We start from the raw sequence: 21,906 nt of genomic DNA, 5'->3' as shown, positions 1-21,906 counted from the left end.
CATACATAATATGGAGGGTATGTTTGCAGATGATGATTATAAATAAATGAGTTTAAATCTGTTTTGTTGCATAGGAGAGTGAGGAAGAGTATGGAACTTGCAGTGCTGGTGCAGTGAGGACTGTTCCCGTCTACACAACGCATTATGACAAAAGAACAAGCTCAGAAAAACGGAGACTGGCACAGGTAAGACACCTGAAACTGCTCTTTCTGTTCACATACATCTAGGGAAAAATTTTGCTGCTTGCAGTAGAGTGTTTGTGAATCTGTTTCAAAGATGATTTTCCTGTGTTTGGATAGTGTGATTAAAAGGCTGTGTTTATAGAAATACTGCTACACTGCTTGTGTGGGGAAAAAATCCTATTTGTGTTTCATCCCTGTTGAGAGGGGAAGGAACAGGAGATCTGTAATATGGATCTGAGATTTAATTCTTAAATACTGGTTTTGAGACAGGCTTCTCACAAAAATGCATTCTGATGTACTCATAGATCTGTATTAAGCTATCTCTTTTCCTTTAAGGCATATTATTTTTGTGTTTCTAATAAATGGTTTTGGCAGTCATATGGCCTTTAACCTTGCTGAGATAGTTATGGTTTATTATTTTGTTAATAAGCCATCTAGTTAATGCAGTGCCAGTGTCTTGGCTTTTGTTCTCTAATCCTTTCTAGTCTAGATTTGAAGTAACAGGTGTGGTGTCTCAACTTTGGCAAGTGTTCTAATGTTTTTGGATTCATTTTGACAGTTTTATTTCAAAAACATCAACAAAAGTAGTTTTTCTAACATTTATTTTCCTGCAAATATTTACCTGCATATGTACATATTTTTAATGTATGGGTATTTATTTTTGCATTATATTGTTTTTAATATACATGGATTTTTAATGCCTGTATTTTCCTAATATGGGAATTAAGTATATAAATTCAGTCCAACTGATCTAACAACATTTATTTTTTGCTCTAGGTACTGCAATAATAAAAATCTGGGTTGTCTAATCAATTTGATTTTGAATTAGTTTTTATCAGTAGTAAATACAAAGTTTCTGAAATATAACATAGAACTGATGCAGTTGATTGCTAAATGATGGTGAAATTGTACATTAGTATTAATTAATTATTTTTAGTAGGGTTATAAATAATACAAAGACTTTCTGCTTTACTGATATGGTAGTGCTGCCTATTGTTATGTACAGGAGTCTAGGGATACAAAGGAATATAATTCACCTTGGTACAATTAAAGATTTCTTGTGAAGGTGTGTGTTCAGACAGAACAATTGAACTTTTCTGTGTTTTTGTGTTTGTGCAGCTGTACAGTGCTAAATCCTGTTATCATTGCTGTTCCTACCAGTTGTCCTTTAGCTGTGCAAACAAGGCAGGAGTGCAGATGTGTGCCTGGCTTTGTTTCTATGCACCCATACATGCACTGGACCTGTTACTGGATGTGTATGCATGCAGACATACATGTGTTTTTTGTGGGGTGTATTTACTAACAAAGAACTGAGAGCCTCACAGTTTTGCCCTGCTCCAAACCAAAGGTGTCTCCTTCCCCAGATCTTGTCCCAAATGTCACATGAACCCAGTGGGCAGGAAGGAGCACACAGGGGTTGCCCTCCAAGAACGCCTGCACCTCTCATTTGTGCCATTCTCTTTTTCCTCCTCCCCAAAAGCAAACAAACCAAAGGATTTCTGAAAAATAAGTCTGCTGTTGCTACTCTTGTTTTTATTTTTGGTCATGGTGTTTGAATAAGATAACATAAATTCTTTATTAATAAGCGGTGTTTTTAAAGTTTGCATCCAAATAAATATATGTATTTGTGTTCACAATGCATGTCTATGAGAGAGACCATCTTTAAGCTATTACTGAATCTTCTGTTTAAAAGAAGTGAAATTCTGAGTGCTGTTATTGTCAGGTTTAATCCTTTTTCTGGTAGTCTTTACCCTGCAAATGAGACTCTTTACCCAGATTTCTAAAATTATCTTCACCAGTGGCTGTGTCAGTATAAGGTTAGTGCTAATGTGGAGTTCAGGCAATTTGATGCATATTTAAAGTAAGAACCAGATACTGATTGTTATATTGGTGTACTGAAATACCCACCCCAAACCTAGATAAACAATGAACAAGAGAGAAGGATTGCTTTCAGTGGTCATCCTGCTTCCAAAATAGAGGCACCTCTGCAATTTATTACTATCTCTTCCATACTGAAACATTTAGAAATTTGTAAATACAAAAAATTTGGTGTCATATTTTATGTCATATTAGAAGTATGCGTTGAGCTTTTCCTTCTCCACTTCTTGGAAACAGTTAAATACCAAGAGTTACCTGAGATGCTGTAAAACATACTTGGAAAAGTTATGTAAGATAGTTTGCTTTACTTAGAAAGATAATTTTAAAAATTCATTCCTAACAGGATTTGGGGATCTGAGAGGATGTTTCCTTTACAATAGGAAGTGAATCTGCTTTTACCCCAACAAACAGGAGTTTGTATACGGGTCTGCTAATTAGTACGGTTATTTCCTGTTTTGTTGATGAGGCTTTAATAAATGTCAAGGGTACAGCCATGAAGATCTCCCAATTAAGCTTTGCGTTTGTAAAACCCAGCCCCTTTGCTTTTGTGTGAGGATGACAGTTCCAACTGCAGCCTCAGCCTAACAGGGCTCAAGGGAAAGGATACTTCTCTGGTTTTATTGAAAACACAGCCAATTTGGCCCAGGGAGAATACCAGCACTGGTCACAGTGCAGAGCCATTTTTAACAATGAATATTTACTAAGCTTTATCACTGCTGTCATAGTGGCTTTATTGTATTTTTTCTCTTCCAGATTGGCAATAGGCTTAAGAAAAATCAGCAGTAAATTAAAAAAAAAATTATAGCATCTAAAATAGCTGTCAAAACCTAACCAGAGGATTAATAATTAAATGCTTTATTGCAAACTGAAGTGCTTGGCTTGCCCTTGAACAATTTGCATGTAGAAAGTGTTTGCTAAGAGAAGGAGCTGAGGGCAGTGCGCTGTAGGTGCCGCGCGCGCGTGTGCCGCGACGAGCCGCTCCTCTGCACTGCTCACTGAGCTGCTCCTGCTCAGCTTCCCTGTGCTGGGCTCTTCAGACATGTGTGAGCTTAGCTCTATTGCAAGTCAACATTAACAGATGGATTGCCCTAAGCAAGGGAAAACCACAACAACAAAATCCAGTGAAAGTGGAGGATTGAAGCTTTTTATTGTTAAGCCTTATTAAAACCTTGGCATGTGCACTGCTGTTAACTGTTTCATGCCTAGAGCTAATAATATGTCTTGGGTATGTTTCATCTCTTACATTAATTAGGAATGTGGAAGATACAAGAAATCACCAGCTAAAATTTTTGAAATGAAAATTAATGGAAGCATGAGATTGCTTAGGCTCTGTTTGCAGTATCTTGTGAATGATGCCACTGAGTTTCTTTAACTATTGATGAGCAAGGTACAGCAGGGCATGCTTTAGACTATGGAGCATTCAATTTTTGCATAATCTGTTTTAATTCTGTGCCATTATATGCTCCCAGGTAATGCAGATTTCTGTGTACACAGGGACCTGAATGCAGTAGGAGCTCTGTAAAATTCCTTCAAATTAATATATAATTAAAAAGAGAGCATGTTTATTATTATCCTAGTTAGAATGTCAGGAAGATCTGTTTCATTTAATGAATATGATCTTTGTAATTTTACTGTTATATTAGGTGTTTGGGTAGCTTACTGAAAATGGACCATGTCAGGATATTGACAGTCATAATGTATTTTATGGCAAATAAAACACTGGAAGATTAGCAGAATATCAAATAAGAGCTAGCAGTTCCCTTTGCAGTTAATAAGTCAGCAATGCCCCTTGTCTCAGAAAATGTATGTTCTACCTGTACCTTTAGGCACCTACTACCTTGCATTTGTAATGGAAATAGGCATGTGGATTTTAAATGTGGATTCACCAATCACTGTGTCTCAGCACTGTTTAAATGTTCCTATATTGAAGACACCAAATGAAGTACTCACCATGACTTGCAGAATCCAAATACAGTGTCTAAGGTTTTTAAAACACTTAATACAAACCAAGTTAGACTAAACTTTTTTCTTGGTGTTCCCAAACAGAAGAGAGTTTTCAAAATTTTTTTTCTTTCTTTTTTTAAAGCATATTGCAAAAGGAGCTTTTTCACTTTTATTGAAGCATGTCTTAGAGACTATACAATGTATAATTCAGCTTGCAGTAGGTGTGCTTGGCATCTGTTCAACAAAGACAGCAAGTGTCAGGCAGGAAGATGTGTTCAGAATAACCTTACCTTCAGGAGTGCCCCATTTATCAATATCCCTACAATGGCCAGTAAAGTAAATGGCATAATCATTAGGTACAAAAGACTTCTAGTAACTGATTACCCTCCTAACCTGAAAAAACGTGGTGAGAGTGGCCTATTCTGAAGACTTTTATTTTTCCAGGAAAATAAGAAGGGAGGTAGTGATACTGCAGTGCTGAATATACATATTCTGTATAAGATGACTGAATATCTTTTAGAAAGAATATCCACAGTCAGCCCTACAATGATTTCAGAAACGTTAATCTGATTAAGCACATTTATTTGTATTCAGACAATGTGCTTGAGATCATATCTACGCCTACCAACCACATACAGCACTGGTTCTATTGCTGGAGTTTTCTTCTACTCTCATTGACTGAAATATTATAAATTGAAAGATGTTTTAAACAGTATGAGCTAGTTTTTAATGTAAATCATGTTTTGCTTCTGTAAAATACAGTTTTGAAGTAAGCATTGGTTGATCAGTAAATTCTATTTCTTTAGCTACTGTGATGTAATGAGAAAATATTGTGGATATCATTAGCTTCCTTTAATTTGAAGAAAAATCTTTTGTCTTGTTGTGTCAAGTAAGATCTCTTCATTCTGCAAAACAGTCAGATTTCCTTTTAATTAAAAATGAAAAAGCTAGGCAGCCAAAATTCAAATTGCAGATTACGAGAGTGCCCTCTGGTGGCTTTGGTTCCTTTCCAAAGTGGCAGAGCACATGGGGATGCTCTGCCTGGGCAAGCCTTGCCTGGTACAATGAAAACCTCTCCCAAATCAAGGGGTACTTCCTTTTTTGTGTGAAGTGAAAGTGGCCCTCCATTTTGTGAAAATTAAGCATTTCAGTGCTTTCATGTGTCATGCATGATACTATTTTCAGGAATAGAGGGCAGAAGTCCCAAGTAGAGGTATAATAACAAAAAAACCTGAAACCCGACCCTGCTTCCCACTAAACAGTGACAGTGCCTGTCCTCAGCAGAGTTGTTCTGTTTTTTTCTGCACCCATAAACCAGTGTCAGCCTTGTGGCTGCTTGTCTTGGAGTTTTGCTATAAAAATCACTTGAGAAATCCCTTCACTAATTACCATGATTTAAATTTAATTTAAAAAAATAGATAGGGTAATGGTCAGGCAATTGCTCTGTAATTTTTGTTACCCTGTAGGATGCTTGATTTTTCAGGGCAAAGTCATCAGCATACCTACCTCTGATCTAGCTTGCTGAAAGAAAAATTTTTACAAGCAAAAAGTTTGCAGATGCTTTTCCTGGCTTTTGTAGCCCCCCTCTTTAAATATTTTAATAAATAGAAATGCAGCCTTTTAGAGGGGCTTTCTTGTGCAAACAAATGAACCATCCTGGTGTGTCTAGTACTGTTTCCTTTTTCTGAAGGATCTCAGAGAAAAATGCTCTCTTGCAAATATCTTCAAAATGGGTGAAACTTTCTGTCCTCAGTAACTGATTGAAATAGCCAGATTAATTTTTTTCATCAGGAGAATTTATTGTTATCTTAATGTAGCAGCAGTATCTTTTACTTTCTTTTGCTGTGTATCTTTTGTCTTACATGAGACATGATTTAACTCCACTAAATCAGGGAGCCAGGAGAGCCATCAGACAAGAGCTGGAACCTGTGTCCTGACTTTTGTGTTGCTTTTGCTTTCTAAAACTTCAGCTCTAGTACTCTGTTCCCTAATGTTTTCTTCCTCTCTATATTCCTTACCTAAAAATGGGGAAAAAAAAAAAAAGTTCAATTAAAGACGAAAGTTTGTCTGGAGGCAAAAGGAGGGAGAAATAGAAGAAACAGGAAAATCCTTTCCTGCAGGGATCTCAGCATCTCTGAGTGTGAGAGTCCAGATTCAGCCTGTCTAATTTTAGATACTTCTGAAATGCTGAAGTTAGCAGCAGTGCTGCCTTAGGCTTTCTGCAGTAATTGGAGAGAGGGGCATGACTGAAGGGCAGCTCAACCCACCTAGAATCTCAGTTGCATCCTGATGATGTCTCTGTCTTGCTGCTAATTGTCTAATTTGGGCCCTAAAATACTAAAATTAGTAACATCCAACTCCAAGTGCCAGCCAAATTCCACAGCACCTTGCAAAGAAAGACCTTATTTGTTGAGCAGAAGACTTCTACTGGTGTCAAACAGGAGGTGGGACTTCTCCTTGGTAATTCTTCTGTTTGGAATCCCTAGATAATGTAGAAATGTGCTTGGAGTCAGAATCTTCCACAGTCCATAGGTCTGATGGACAGGGTTTGGTTCTGCTGAAGTTTGGAGGTATAGGATGTTTCTGTTTACAATTACATCCATGTTGTACATTTTAACTTACATATTTTTAATAAGTTTTCCTCTGAGGAAGTCACACTTGATCAGAAAACAGTGCTCTCAGCAGTGATTGTACCATGACATAGCTCTGCCCATGTAAGGGTATGATGCACATTTTACCCAAAAGATCAATTTAACCAGTGGTCTCTCTTTTGTCTTCTTAGAAATTATATCAAATAGATAGCACATTCCAGCCAAATAAACTGGATTTACAGCTGCCCTTGTTCACTAAAGTCCCACACCTGAGTTACTTTCAGGTCTCTTGACTTTCTTGTTACCTCAAATCCATATTCCCTTTTCTAGTTTTGTTCATATAAACATTCGTGTGGCTTTGGACACTGATTAGTTTTTCTTTTCTGACACACATTATCTTCCTGCTGTTGTGTCCACTGTGACCCCTTCAGCCCTTCATTCTATCATTTAATTCTCTCTAATCATTGAGTGTACATTAAGACATTAATAACCATCAGAAAAGGGAAAATAAGTGACGTATTTCTCCATTTTCATAACTGCAAGTTCTGCCTGGTGAATCTGATTCTTAAAATCATGCACAAAAAATGAGCTGCTGGCTTTAGTTATTGCAAATGGCACTGCAAATCTCCACGTCCTATTTTAAAAGACTAACACTTGTGCTTGTTGCCAATTAAAGAGAAGCCAGACTGCCTTTGGATGGTGCACTCCTTGCAGCTAGGATGGTGTGTGGCATGGTGCCATGGTGCATCATCACTTGAAATGGGAGGCTTTGCTAAGAATAGCCTCAGTGCCATTGAGAAAAGCAGCCTCTGCCTCTTGGGAGGTGCTGCCTCACTCTGGGCAGTTTTGGGGGGCTGATCTGGCAGACTCAGACTTCATGAGGAAAAAGGTCTGTGATTCCTCAGGGAAAGTGCAAGGCTGCTTGTTGTTTTGGAGCAAAACATACCTATTTTCTGGAAAAATATTTGCAGAAGCATGATTAATTGTTGAAAAGGAAAAGCAGCGTGACATAATTGTCAAATGATACCTGTGTTTGGGAGTCTAGCACACATAGATGGTAGGGAGCTGAGAGCTTGTTCATTTTTCACTGCAGTAATTCAGAACAAAAGTAATTACATGTGCTATCCTTGACTAAGTATCTCGACAAATTAATCACCTATACTTACAATAAATCCTACCTCAGCATAAGTATTAGGGTTTCCTACACCTTTACAATAGTCACTGGAGAGCTCTGTGGCATTAAAGTGCGCTTGGCATTTCAAAGCACTGTGTCCATATACATATTTCTGGTAGTATCTATTTAATTTATATCCAGGACAGTTTTCAGATATCAGAGCATTCTTGATTAGAATCTGTACTTCGTTTCTGTCTCTGCTTTCCTCCTTCTTTCATCAGTCTCAGCTCTCAGGGAATGTAATGAGGACTACCTTCCTGTGAGTCATGGCTTCAGGTCACAGTGCTTAACCGGAAAGGAAGGCGACAAGTTGTGCTTTACTGGAAAGTCTGATTGAGAGATCTTTTGCTTCCCTACTGGATGGAGCCACAATTATGTCTCTGACTTAGTTGTAGAGAAGGATGGGTAAAACAAAATACTGAATCATAAACAACAGTGGGCTTATATTTATTTTGCTTTCTCATACTGATTGAATAGTATCTAAACTTTTAAGAAAAAGAAAACAGTACTTCACAGATTTAAACCATGATATATATATTTTCCTTTTTTTGAAACTTTATATGTGTTGATGTATTGAGTAGCCAGTGAATGTGAAATTATATTTGTGCTGCCATTTATCAAAAGATTATTTGTTTTTCACTTGGAGTATAATTAATAGCAGCAGCCTTGTTAAACTTCCTGCCTTAGTATCAATCAATAAGCACTCATTACCAAAAGCTGGACATCTGAAAGGTCTAGCGTTATATAAAAAGCTGACATTTCAAAGATTGACTTTCATGCTTAATCAAGAGTATAACCATCTTACATTTAAATCCTTTAGCATTCACGTATTTGGCAGTTTTATTCCAAAGTAGTACATTTTGTGAGGCTACCAGCAAGCAGAAGAGAACAGTTTAAGGACTGACTCTCGCTTTTTTTGATTCTACTGTGTTTATACTGTCAGGTCTTTTTCCTTATTTCAGTGATCAGCATTGGTTCAGGCTGCAGACTACTTGCAGGAGATTTTGAAGCAGGGCAGCAACCAGGGAGGATGGATATGGTGAATACAAAAAGAATATATAGCCTCACACCAGCTTGTGGAGAGCATGAACTTGTGTTTAAGTGTGCTCAGCTCTTACATTCCAAGCAAAATGAGAGATGAGAGATGCCATGTGCAGGAAGGTGAGAGAAATTTGAAACAGCAAAAGTTGAATCTTTGTCCTTGTTATGATATAAAGTAAATACATTAAGTAATAGATTTAATATCTAAGCAGAACTGTTTGGAAGAAGCAAAACAGCTATGTACTTTAAAAAAGTTTGTTCCTTTATTTTATAGAAGAAAACATGACAGCAGTCTATTAAGACTTTATAAAGTTCTGCTGCAGCAAGAAAGGACTGTTGCCGTATCATTTCTTGTGGTAATAAATTTAAATGGTCTGGTTGTTATTAGGATGCTAATCAGGAAGGAAGCAGAAGTCTGTCCTTTTTTCATAAAGGGGTATAAAAAAGGTTACACACTTCAAAATGCAGAAAAGACAGAAATTAAAAGCTTAAATAACTGCAAACAGCAGGGTACGTCGGTAATGGAAGGACTTCTTAAATGGCTCTGACAGCTTTTGCAGGTGCACATACTCTGTCACTTTACCTAGTGGAGCATTGAAAAAGTTTTATGGCTCTCCTTTTGAAATTTATTAAGGGTTTCTTTCCTTCTTTCTTTTTCTTTCGTTGCAAAGTAGTCTGGACATACCCCTCCCTTGCAGTCATTTTTATTACAGCTCCTAAAGGAAAGTCACCTATTCAAAAACATGTGTTGCTTGTTGTCTCTGTGGTTAGATCGCAGAGCTGTAAATGCTGGAGAAGGTCGTTATTTACAGCCAGATATTTTCCTTGCCTTCCCTTCCCTTCCCCCATATCTTTTTCTTTGAATGTAAATACAATTTTATTTAGTTGAAAACCTCCCTGTATAATTTTGTAATATATCCCATATCATTTAAATTGGTAACAAAAATGTTTTTTTACAAAGAGTTTGACCATCAGGAGCTAGGAGTTCTTGTTTTGAAGGGAGATTTTAGGTTTATCAACTTGTCTATTACATTCCTTTACATGAATATTCCTGCTTTCACTAACACATTTGCATATTACTGTTCATAGATGTTCTGAGGGGCCACTGCAATGCCTGTGGTGTTTGCTGATTCTGCTTAATTTTATTCAGCTTCTGTTTCTCAAAGACTTTTTTTCCTTTTTTTCCCCCTTTTTTAAAGCTTGAATCTGTCCTCTTTGAAATATTATTTATTATTTCAGCAAATCAGCAAGAGGTATTGTGTAGAATTTTATTCTACTGACAGAGTTAATTCCTCTATAGATGAACAAGTGTCAGTTTCCATTTTGTTTTCTGCAACTTCTCAACATTTTAAAGAATCTTCCCTGCAAAATCTCATATTTATGTTAGTAGGAGCAAATGTGATGGCAACATCTAATTTTGATGCAAAGTCAAAGAAAATGAGAGAGGCAGAGAGGATTTTGCCCTCCGGGAGCCAGTTCCAGGTTAGAGCTTGAATTAGTGAATGAATGTCATGTCAGAATTTTCTTGGGGAAGTGGTTAATTTCCAGTGTTATCAAAACAAAGTATTTTAATTTTCCCACTGAAGATAAATACTTAAAGCTGCAACTATTAAACAAAAAACAGTGACTGTGGTTGTGACAGGCATCAGTAAGAGAACCAATTACCAGTATCAGAGGGATTCACTTCACTTTAGTTACAAGCAGGAGAATGATTGCAACAGTGATGGGAACAACACAAAGAACTAAAAAAAAATGGAAGAGTTAGAAATAGTTTGTTTCTCTGTATTCCTTTTGCTCAAAATGAATCTTAGTTAGGGTTGTTTGATGGGTTAGTACTCTAATAATTCTCCAATTTTTTGTCAGCTATTACTTGGTTTAACACATTAAGAACTGTATGTTTCCTCTTTGAGGGCAAAGAACTGTGGAAAGTGTTACCAAAACTTGCTACTTTAATTAAATTCTCTCTTGTTGAACAAAAAAAAAGTCTCAGTCTCTAAAGAGTGAATACTGAGATGTTCTTGTAAATAATGGGGAGGTGAGGAGTTACAGAGAGCATCCTGGTATTTGTAGAACACTGACAACATCTGTAATAGGTAACACACTGAAGTCCTCACAGTACAAGATTTTCAAGCTCCTTGTAGTCTGAAATTAAGGCCATATTTCTTCCCTATCAGGGACTTGCTGCAGGTTTAGGCATTTGGTGAACTGCATGATGAGATGTGGGCAGTAGCACTTCTTACTTGCATATGATTTTCCCCAAAGTTAGCTAACACTGTTTTCCCTCTGTACAAATCCCATCCATATGTCTATAAATTATTAGTGGCTATCCAGGGTTCACAATCTTTTCAGTGCATTGATTGCCAGTACAGCTAAACTTCTTATACAAAAAGTTTTTGATACAAAACAAATATAAGAGATATATACTCCTGAAGACAGTCATTTGCTAAGTACAACTGACTAAAATTCCTGAATTAAATGTTCTGTTCAGCATAGAGACTTTCTTCCAATTATTGTGAAATTCTTTAGCCTATTTTTGTTTGCTGAATAATAATGTGATGTAATAGATGAGTATTCTGTACAGAAATGTGTGACTTTTCAGCACACCAGCTCCTCCATGCAATGTCCTCTTGAGGTGCTCTGAGTGTGCACTGGGTTGGAATTAATTGTAATCCACAGTAAATTATCGTGCACAGTGGCATTCTTAGTGCAGTTTCTGATCTGGATATTAGTTACTCTGCAATCTTGTACAGCACCATAACATAAACATAGCTCCCAATTTCCTTTATATTTGCTACTTCAAAAACTAATTTTTCTTCATACTCAATAGACCACAAGAACCAAAGTTTGGCAAATATTTCTACCAGAAAGTTCTAAACCACGGTGATTTTTGTGATGTGCTTTCAAGAAAGGGTAGCTGGTAAACTTGAGAGATGCTTTTCCTCCAGTATCCAGTCTTCTGCTAGTCAATGCTTTGCATAAATAATGAGGCACTCCAGGCTTTGCATAAATAAGGAGACCCTCCATAGGCCATGAAGAGAAATGGTTCTCTTTAATTGGTAATGTTTGAGGACTTGGAACAACCTTTACAAGATTTGATCAATATGTGGTTTTCTTCATCAAGTATTCAGAAGCCCTAATGAGCAAAGTGGCAGCTGGTCTCCGACTAAGTAATGCTGAAGTGGAAAAAATAAACAAAATTATAATGTTAATTGTTCTTCCTCCAGACTCGTTTCAACCAGCGCCTCAGTAACCAGGATTTTGCCTTGGATGAAGATGATGATGATGAAATTGAGAGAACAAGCAAGTAAGAAGCCTGTTTGGATGTGTTATATATGTACAGGAGAGAGGGTAACAAGTGTTACTCAGCAAAGTGGAGTTCAAGTGACACATTTTTCTCTTGTCCAGGCTGCTAGCTCAGTTCTTGATCTAGATGATGTCAAGTAGTTTAGGGTTTAAATCTGCTTTAAAAAAAAAAAAAGGGCATGCTATTATATATTTTCCTTACTAATAGTGTCCAGAAGAGCTTGACATAATCCTCAGTCTTCACAGGCTCCACATAAAAAGATTACATACAGAAAGAAACTGAAATATTTGTCCACATGGTGGGCAGTGACCTCAGCTAATCTATTCTTGAAGGCTTGTTTTGTAGCCATGACAACTGACATTTTTTGAAGGTTTTGAAGGACAAATAATTCCTTGGAAGTTTTCTATCAAGGTCTTCCTGTATGAGAACTAAAGGAAAACTGTAAATTAAGGCTTAAGCTGCATTGAGGTATTTTCTGAATTCAGGAGTCGATTTTTGATAATGCACATCTGGATATAAACCAGAAAGGATATTGAAAGCAAAATCCAGCAGCTTAAGCTGTGAAAGAATAGGGAAGAGGGAGCTAGTGAAGTGTTAAAAAGATATAATGATAACATGGAAATGGTGAGCCATGGAAAACAGCCTTTCTAGCAGTATTGATAGACAGAGGTAGAAAAAGCATGGGGTCTGAGGTAAGGATATTGCAATGAACAAGTGAGGAAATAAGAGACAAAACACCAGTTCTACTTGCAGATAGGCAGTATTCCAGTAAATCTGCCCATATGATGGAGGAAGAGTTGCAGTAGGAGAGTCCTGCCATTAGAACAAAGTGTTTGTCTAGGTCAGGAGGCAGCTAATGGTAACTGCACCTCCATCTACACCATATATCTGTTCAGGAAAATTCCTGAGTAGAAAGATATTCCAGGTTTATGTTGCTGTTCAAAGGTCTTGAAATGCATTCTCCTATGTCCTTTTAGAAGAGGCTATAATAAAATGGCATTTATGTTCTTATCTGATGGAAAAGTTTTATTTTCAGGTTATCATCAGAAGACAGTGAAGAAGCTTCTGCTTACTTTTATGATAGCGATGGTTCTGGTGAAACTGGAATAACTCAGCATCAAGGAGAAATGGACTTGCTTGGAGAGATTCTGGACACGCTGAGCACACACAGTTCAGATCAAGGAAAACTCTCAGGAGCAAAGAGCCTGGATTTCTTTAGATCAATGGATGACATTGATTACAAGGCTGCGGTTAGTCTTCTGCTTTCATTTGAAAACCAGCCCAAGTCCATTTACAGGGGAATTCTGAACTTGTGGAATGAGCAACATGCAGCTCAGACACTGCAGCACAGTCCTTAGAATTGCTGATGTGTCTTCCTAGGACTGTGTATAACAGTACATTAATGCTGGCCACTGCATGATGGTTTTTCACCAGCCAAGAAATTGTCCAGGTTACTAAGTCATCTTGGAACACTATTTTTTCCTTAAAGCAGTAACGACATAGAGAGCTGTGAACAGTATAATAATTTACCTAATTGAATAGTTTAATATTATATTTATAGAATATAATGGGGGTTTTTGCTGTTAAATCAAATATGCCTTTGGCTGGTTTAGGATTTTTTAATGCAGTTTAGAAGGCATTTTAATTTTCACTTTGTAGACTTAGACTAGTCATAGTGATACGATGATGTTTCCTTCTTGATTGAAGTTGTGGGATCCAGGTGGTAATTGACCTGAAGCATGGCTAGAATACTTTTTTAAGAGGGCTCCTTGTTCCTATTTTAGGTAGAGCTGCACTGGTCCTTTAGTGTAAACACTATGCTTGCCTAGTTTTAAAACCCAAGTCACTGCTGTGGTATTTGCCAAAAAAGCTTATTGTTTTTGAATTCCAGTACATATCAGCTGTCCAACATTTACTTTTGCTGAAAGGAATCCTGTAGTAGAAGATTTGTTACTGGAGCAGCAAATCGTGATGCAAATATTTATAAAGCTTGTAAAATTAGATTAATAAAAGGCCCAGTTTTGTTTGACCAAAAAACTTTAATATTGAAAATTGGTATAATTAATTACTGAAGCAAAGAGGAAATACCATCTGGTTTTATTTTAGTCCCCCTCCCTCTCATATTATGAGTACAAACGAGAAAAGTGTGTCTTTGTTCACTGTCAAAACTGCACGGACAGAGGAGACAGAAGTCCTTCCTCTTTGTGGTACCAGAGGCAGTCCTTAGGCTAAGAGACAGTTCTGTGAGGAAATGTAAAAACACCTGGCCTTGCATTGTGTCTGGAGTAGTTGTTCTGTAACACTGAGCTCCAAACAGAATCCATTATTTAGGAACATACAAAATCCCTTCCAGTAATTGTGTTTCAAAAATACCAACGTAGAGATGTTTCTTGTGACATTAACTATGAACATATTTTTTTTCTTTCAGAACAAGTCAAATGCACCTAGTGAGAGCAACCTTACCCTGCTCTGCAGCAGTGCTAATGACCAGGCAGAGTGGAACCTGGGCCAGGATGACAGTGTCCTCCACGGGAAGCAGCTCCCCCCCTCCCCAAGGAAGCAAGTTTCTGCTGGTGGCCAGAGAGAATCTCTCTCAAGCATGGAAGAAGAAAAGAGTGGCAAAACCTTTACCACTGACAAGATGGGCACCACTAGTTTGACATCCCTATCTCCAGTACGACCAAGTGCCCAATTTACTTCCCTAGAAAGTTTCAAACCAGGCTTTTCTTCCTCTCAGTATGCAAAGCCTAATGAAACACTAAGCAATACCTCAGAAGATCAGCTCCCAGCAGGTCTTGCTCAACAGCCATCCATTCTGGTCCCTTGGGAGAAAGCTGGGAAGGAAGGAGATGAAACTCCAGAAGAAGGTGGACTTCTTCAAGAAGTGGTGTCATTATGTAAACTGAATTCTGCTTTTCACTATGGTTTAAATATTTCAAAGGATAGCTTATCCAGCAGTAGCAGTGGAAATAAAACGTAAGAAAAATATGAGAAGAGAAGCTTGACTCCCATCAGAAGTTAAAGGGAGACTACTCAGGACTCCATGTAACTCCATATAACATGATAACCAAAAAAATGAAAAGAAATAAGAGATCTTCAGTTATAAAAATAATTCTCTTCAGTTGAGTATGCATTTTCTGCCATTGGACATCCGCTTCTATGTTTACTCAGTTTGTTTGTTGGCTGTAATTAGGTCCACAAAATGGAACTAAATATATGAATGCACTCTCAAATCAGGTACTAGTTAGTCTCTGTGTTAAAAATGCAGCAAGTGTATGGTGCTTCCTATCACTTGCTTCCTCTAAGCAGCAAGGGTCTTGCCTAAAGGTAGCCAGTTTTGAAGGTACTATGTTAATCCCATTAACATGAAATGAACCAAGCAATCTGATTTGTCTGAAATGTACAAATGTTAATATTTGTAATGAATAATAATTGCCTTAATCTTTTGAGAAGGGGTTTAACTGTCTTAGAAGATGAATCAAATCTACAGAACAGCAATAATGATTTTCCATGGCAGGAATTTGCTTCAGCAAAGGTGGGGGGCGGGAAGGAGACTTTTTTTAGATTAAGGAATTTCTTGTGACTATAACTTGGAACTTACTCCAGACTAAAACTGTGGCTCTGTCTTCCAGACTTCAAAAAGGTAGCACGTGGTTTTCTCTCTTCTATAAAGTACACGAAGTGCTGAATTATAATGTGATGTTTATTGACTTCTGTTTACAACTAAGACACTTTAAAGACACATTATCAGTTTCCCTAGGTAGACTAATTCACCTAAAAATTCTCTTAAACGGAAAGTGTAAGTGAAATTGATAGATTTCTATTTTTTTTTTTTTATTTTCTACAGTTTAATAGTTGGAAAACTAATTTTTGCCTAATTTGTAACGCTAGAAAGCTAAATTTACAGATTCAGTTTGAGACTGCATATATCCAACTCTCATTTTAGCCAAGTTGGACAACCAGAAACTTCTATCTAAATTCTGTGAAGGAGAATAAATAGTCCTAATGTATCATGGATTTAGAACAAGTATTTGCCCTCCTTCTGGCAGTGTTCCTAACACATATTTGGATATTGAAATTCTGAAAATTTTTAATGCTCTGTGGAGCAGCTCTTTCATTTTAAAAATTGCCTTCATATTTTCTTTTTCCACCTTACCATACATACCTTATCTCCAGAGTATCTCAGGACAGAAAAGACAATTAATCAGTTTCAGCAGATTGGAATCATCAGCTTTGAGGGATATTTGGGATGAAGTTGGTAGAAATAGCACACGGGTATAAAATGAAGCCTGCCTGAGAAGAATGTTCTGCTGCTCTCCTAAGTCATGAAACCCTTTTTCTTTCCCTGTTTGACATGAATGATTTCTGCTAATCTCAGCCTAGGCCTGAGTGAGCATGTTCCTGGGGCAGGTATTTGGATCAGATTGTGCTTTAGTATCTTAATAGTAGTTTGTAGCAGAGTTTCATATCAGTTGCCTCACTGAGATTTATTAATTCCTTTTCCTTCTAGCTGACACAAATGGAAAGGGTTTTTTATGGCAGCTTTCTTACAAGGCAGCTGAACCTAAGGGAATTGCTCCATGTCATGGCAGAGGCACTGTTTGGAACTTCACCAGAGAGGCTTAGCAGAGTGAGACCTGGGGTTTGTTAGTGCAAAGTTTCATCTTGTTCCAGAATGAGGAGGGCTGGGCCAGTCCTCCTTACCAATGAGGATGAGCCTCCAGATTTTTTTTTTTTTTAAACAAAAGCTAAAAGGTTTTAGAAATGCAAATCTTGCAGAAATATTGGTATCTGATCAAGCATGAACGTTTTGTTGGGCATCTGCATTGCTGCAGAATCTGTGTTCCAGAGTTAGCAGTTGTACATCCAAAGGTCTGTACTCCAAACTATTTGTTTATCCTTTGGTTTCCTCTTGTGTATCAACATGATATGTTGTGAACTTTTTAAATAACAAAAAATGTTACTTGACAAAATATTTTGCACTATTAGAAATAGAAATTATCATAAAAGTAATGAAAATCTTCACTTTCAGCTTTCCAAGTGGATCAGGCTCATGTGCTGTTCAGATGATAAAGCTCCAGAGCAACCTGATAGTTTCTTGTTTAAAGCTGGCATTAATGACTTGAGGGCATTCTCTCTTTGTTCTCATAGCACTTCTCACTCCTTCTCATTCATCTCCTTGCATTTTGTGATGAGAATTTCAAGGTTCACCTTTTCTTTTCCTCTGCTCCTCACATGATGTTTCTATCCATGGTTCAATCTTTTTTGCTTTGTTTCCTTCATTTATTAAAGATAGTAAACAGTATCAGTGTTTTAAGGAGGAAAATAGAAAAAACCCAGAAGTTATGGCAGTCATTATTTCAAAACCATCAAACACCTAAGTCCAGGAATGCTGCCAGAAGGTGGTTTTCAAAAATGATTATGTAGTACAGGCATAAATCTTACTGGCTTTACATGAGGGTTAGACACTGAACAAATAATCACATAGGTTGTCCCATTTTCAGCTTTGAGGAATAGATATGGAAGCCATGTGAGAGTGCCAGTATTCTTAAGTTTTTATAAGGATTATAAAATGGAAGGTTTGATAGTAAACTCCTTCAAAATGCAGGCGTTGTAGTAATAATTCACTGCTTCATGGAGTGCAAATGCAGAAAACAAGTAAACAGATTAAATAAAATATGGTAATATTCAACTTAGAATTATTTTAATTTCAGTCAAAATGTTTCTGTGCTTATGCTGCATTGTTTCCTTGCTATTTACAAAGCTCATCATTTGTTTACAATCATTAAATAGTATGTCTTTTTTTGGTTTTGAACCTTGTATGGGTTCAGAAATAGCTTAGTCTTATATATATGTTGATTTTAACTGTAGGTACATTTTTTACTCTGTAATATACAGAATCTTTTCCACTTACTATCAGTGATCTTTTAAGAAGGCTAATATTTGTGCCTTATTTAAATAGAATTGCCAGTTACCAAATAGATAAGAGTCCAAACTGATATTTCTGGTTCAACACTCTTGTTCTCTGTCCTTGTGATAACATAAAACTGTTTATTGGCTACATATGCAGTATTTTTAGTACCACAGTGGGTTCTATATTAAGATAAATTTTCCAGGTCCAGTACTTTGCAAGTTTTATACTTGTATGCTTTTTATTTGTGGAAATCCTTCTAGTGTCTTTGAAAATCATTAACATTGATCACCAGGTGCTGGTGAGAACTGAATTATTCTCAGTCAGAGCTCCTGAGGTCTTCTTCAGAGGCATCTCTTTTCTTCAGAATCTCAAAAAACTTCCCATTTCTCCTGTTTAAGGGAGATACCAGGTTATTTGATTAAGCTTTGTGGTCTATTATTTACACATAGGAACAAATTTCCAATGTTGAAAGTCAAACCAGGAATTGAAATTAATATTTTTGAGTTTATTTTGCATAGATGTCTGCCTAAAATGAGCTGTATCACTCCTCTGGTTTGGGAGGAAAGAGTAAGGGCAGTGGAAAGACAAAAGGATTCCTGGGTTGTTCCATGCAGTGTGGTGAAGCGGAGCCTGGAAGTCCACAGGAGAGATAATAGCTTTGAAGAAATCCAGATTTTAGTTCTAGCTCAGTTACAGTGATTCCAGCTCAGTCACATAGGTAAAAGAAATATTGCCTGTGGAGTTAACTCCCTGTGGGATTGGCAGAATGGATGATTTGTTGTCCCAGTCAAAGCCTTCCCATTCATGTGTAGAGATGAAAGGAGGAAAACTGCAGATTGCAGGGAAGGAGTGTGGATGCAGAGGTGATCCCTACCCACCCTCTATGCATGCAGAGGGCAGTCTGTGTAGAATAGGCAGTGGTTTGCTCTTCCATCTCACATATTTGGGCATCATGTAGTTCTGAAAAATAGACTTGTTCTGAAGAAACAAATGTAGTTGTAGAAGTTGTCCTAGAAGTTGTTGACTGAACCCTTCCTTGTCATTTAGCATTTCAGTGGTGCTGCTGCTCTTGGGGTGGGATCATCAGAAACACTTGACACTGGCTGAAGTCCCCTCTCAGGCATTGCAACACAGACTTCAGGCAGAGTTTAAGACAAGTGCTGGGTGCTTCTGAAAATCCCACCTGATCTATTAGAAGAGTGTTTTAGACCTTAAAATTTTTGCTTTAGATGTCTTTTCAGGTTTTAGGATGAGCTAGTTTACAACCTCATGTTCTTGTAACCAATGTAAAGTCTAGGCAAAAGAACAGTTAAATCAGGCATTTAAAACAGCTTCTCTTTATCCACCTACAGTCAATAATATTCAATTCTACAGAACAATTTTTCGTTGGTGCAGCTGTCTAACAGAATTGCTAGGAACATCTAAAATACTTTCTCTATGCATGTAAGTAATCAAGGAAACATTTCATGCAATAATCAAGTGCCAGCATGAAGCCCTTTTGCAAATGCCCCATATAATCCTGACTGTACCCTGTCCTGCAGGAAGACCCCCTAACCGTGGACTTCCCTGATTCCTCAGGGACAGCTCAAGAGGAGCTTTATTTCCAGGAATTAGCATCTTCTCCCCTGGCACCAGCCTCTAGTCCAGGTCCTGTGAGACTCTAGCCAGTGTATCCCAACAGCCTGAAATTTCGGGTTAGGCAAATGTAGCTAATGAACTGAAACAGCTTCCTTATTGCAAAGCTCAGGATGGTGAAGGCTGTCTGTTCCCATGGTATTGCAGTAAATCTTTGAAGAATGAATGTAGAAATAATTGCACCAGCAAAACCAGTATGAATGGTGATGTGACTTGTCTTCAGTAACTCTGCTGCTGCTATTAGGCATGTCTGTCTCTGCCAGGGTTGTTTACTTGTTAGCAGAATCTGAGCTGACCAGAACGTGTCCTCATCTTCACCCCAGGAGCATGGACCACAGCTGGCCTGGAATCCATGATCCTCAGGGTGGTGAACATAAAGGAATGGAAAGGGATGATGGGGTTTGTTTGTGCAAAGCCTCCTTTGATCCGTTTTGCAATATCTGTTCCACAGTTTCAGTCAGTGGCGAGTTGAAAGTCCTTGACAGGCCTTTCTGAAAGCTGCTTCACTTCTTCTTTTAGAGTTTCCTGGTGAGTCCACAGCCACCTTGGTCTAGAGGCCCATCCACAGCCCACAGGGTTGGCAGGGCCATTTGGGTTGGAGTATGAAGCAGGTAACACAGCTGGAAGTTACTCCAAGGTGTACTGTAGCAAAGGGTACTCAATTAAATTGTACTATTACTTAGGTCACTACTAATGACACTTGTATTTAGAATCCAGTAACAGTATTAGCATTTGGAAAATAAGTTGAGTTTAAGTATGTTGACATTTATTATGATTCTGTGTGAATTAACATTCTTTATGTTAAAAATAGGGGAGAAACTTGGTTGGCAGGGGGAAATGTGTTGACTTTCAAATCTTCAGTGAATTTTGTGCAATATGTCTCTTTGTTTCAAAGTAATTTAGTAATGCACATCTGCTTTCAAGCAGATCCATGAAATTGTATTTTTCAGAAATGTGTAAAATTACATGTAGCTTTGAAATATGGTTGTATGATAAAAACATGAAGAAATATATTCTAATGAGGCAAATGTATATTTCTAGTGACTGGAAGTGGTTATGGATGTCACATTCTGATAATAAGGCCTAATCCAGTACTTACATACCAGTAGTTCCAGGTAACTCTTAAAAGTAAAATTTGGTAAATTGAAGTAAGCTTAACTATTAGAATTTATCATGTTTAGTTTATGCTTTGGTCACTTGTTTAACCTGGATAAAAAGTTGAGGTGTTAGGCACTGCTTTTCAGTACCAGCAGTGAGGTGAGAGTTCATAGCAATGGCCACAAGAATTTGGTTTGTGACATCCCTAATTATCATAAGTCATTACTTAAAACATCAACTAATGTTGCCAGTATCCTTTTAAGTTTTTGTAAATTAATGTCTTTGTATATTGATGTACATTTTCTTTTAACCTTTGTTTTTTCCTTGAGACCTTCTTTAAATTAATATACTTGAATGAGGCAATAAAGCACTGTGGAAGAGCTAATCTTGATGCAGGTTGCACACAAGCACATCACGTCTGTTACTTCATGATTCTTGAGGAGGAAGAGCAATTTAAAATGCTTAGATGTTTGGCAAACTGTCAGTTTGTGTTTGTTAATTTTAAATCTGTGTCAGATATGATGAGAAATGCCTCAACATGGAACAAAGCAGCATCATGTATCTTTATGCTTCTAATTTGTTTTTTTTTAATAATTTTTTTTTGTGACCCTTGAAAACCATTCCAAATAATGTCCTTTACTGTGAGCCTTTAATACTTTAAAGAGAGGCATAAGTTTTATTGATGATTGTGAGATTAAAAAAACTCACCAAACAACCAGCATTGTCCTTACAGTTTAAAAAATTTAGTTAGTTACTGACCTTTTAACAAAACTAGAGCCAAATTTACTCCATGCTTTTGCACCTTCTGGACTACTGTTCAAAGTCATCTTGAGAACTGTAATTCTGACCTTAGACTACTGTTAGTAGTGCACTGTCTAGATGTAGTAAGTGAGCTGTGATGTGTGGTGTGGTTTGTTTTTTTCTTTTCCTTCCAAAGTTTGTGGCATCGGTAGAAGTTTTTGGTGAATTCCACATTACCATTAAGTGCCCAACACTGTACTATAAAATAAAATTTAACAGTATCAAAATTGCTTGGGTGATGCAGGTTCTTGTTTGATGGGTTGATCTGAGCAGCATTTTCATGCTTATCAGGCATAAAGATTAAAATTATCTTGTATTATGTTGGAAGTTTTTCTCCATTGAAT

General features: G+C 37.3%; 1 protein-coding gene across 2 annotated transcripts in view; it reads left to right on the top strand.

The window, feature by feature from the left end:
* Window positions 1-21,883, top strand: part of DENND1B (DENN domain containing 1B) — a 147,706-nt gene extending 125,823 nt beyond the window's left edge. For both annotated transcript variants that reach the window (XM_056497184.1, XM_056497183.1), the window contains 4 exons: window positions 75-185; window positions 12,035-12,114; window positions 13,151-13,364; window positions 14,543-21,883. In XM_056497184.1, the coding sequence (XP_056353159.1) occupies window positions 75-185; window positions 12,035-12,114; window positions 13,151-13,364; window positions 14,543-15,094 (957 nt within the window). In that variant the 3' untranslated portion in view covers window positions 15,095-21,883. The remainder of the gene's footprint in view (window positions 1-74; window positions 186-12,034; window positions 12,115-13,150; window positions 13,365-14,542) is intronic.
* The last annotated feature ends 23 nt before the right edge of the window (window positions 21,884-21,906 follow it).

Source organism: Oenanthe melanoleuca, chromosome 8 (genome assembly GCF_029582105.1).
Source record: "Oenanthe melanoleuca isolate GR-GAL-2019-014 chromosome 8, OMel1.0, whole genome shotgun sequence".
Lineage (NCBI taxonomy): Eukaryota > Metazoa > Chordata > Aves > Passeriformes > Muscicapidae > Oenanthe > Oenanthe melanoleuca.
The sequence above is the reverse complement of the archived record's forward strand: the minus strand, read 5'-3'. Positions and strand labels throughout refer to the sequence as shown.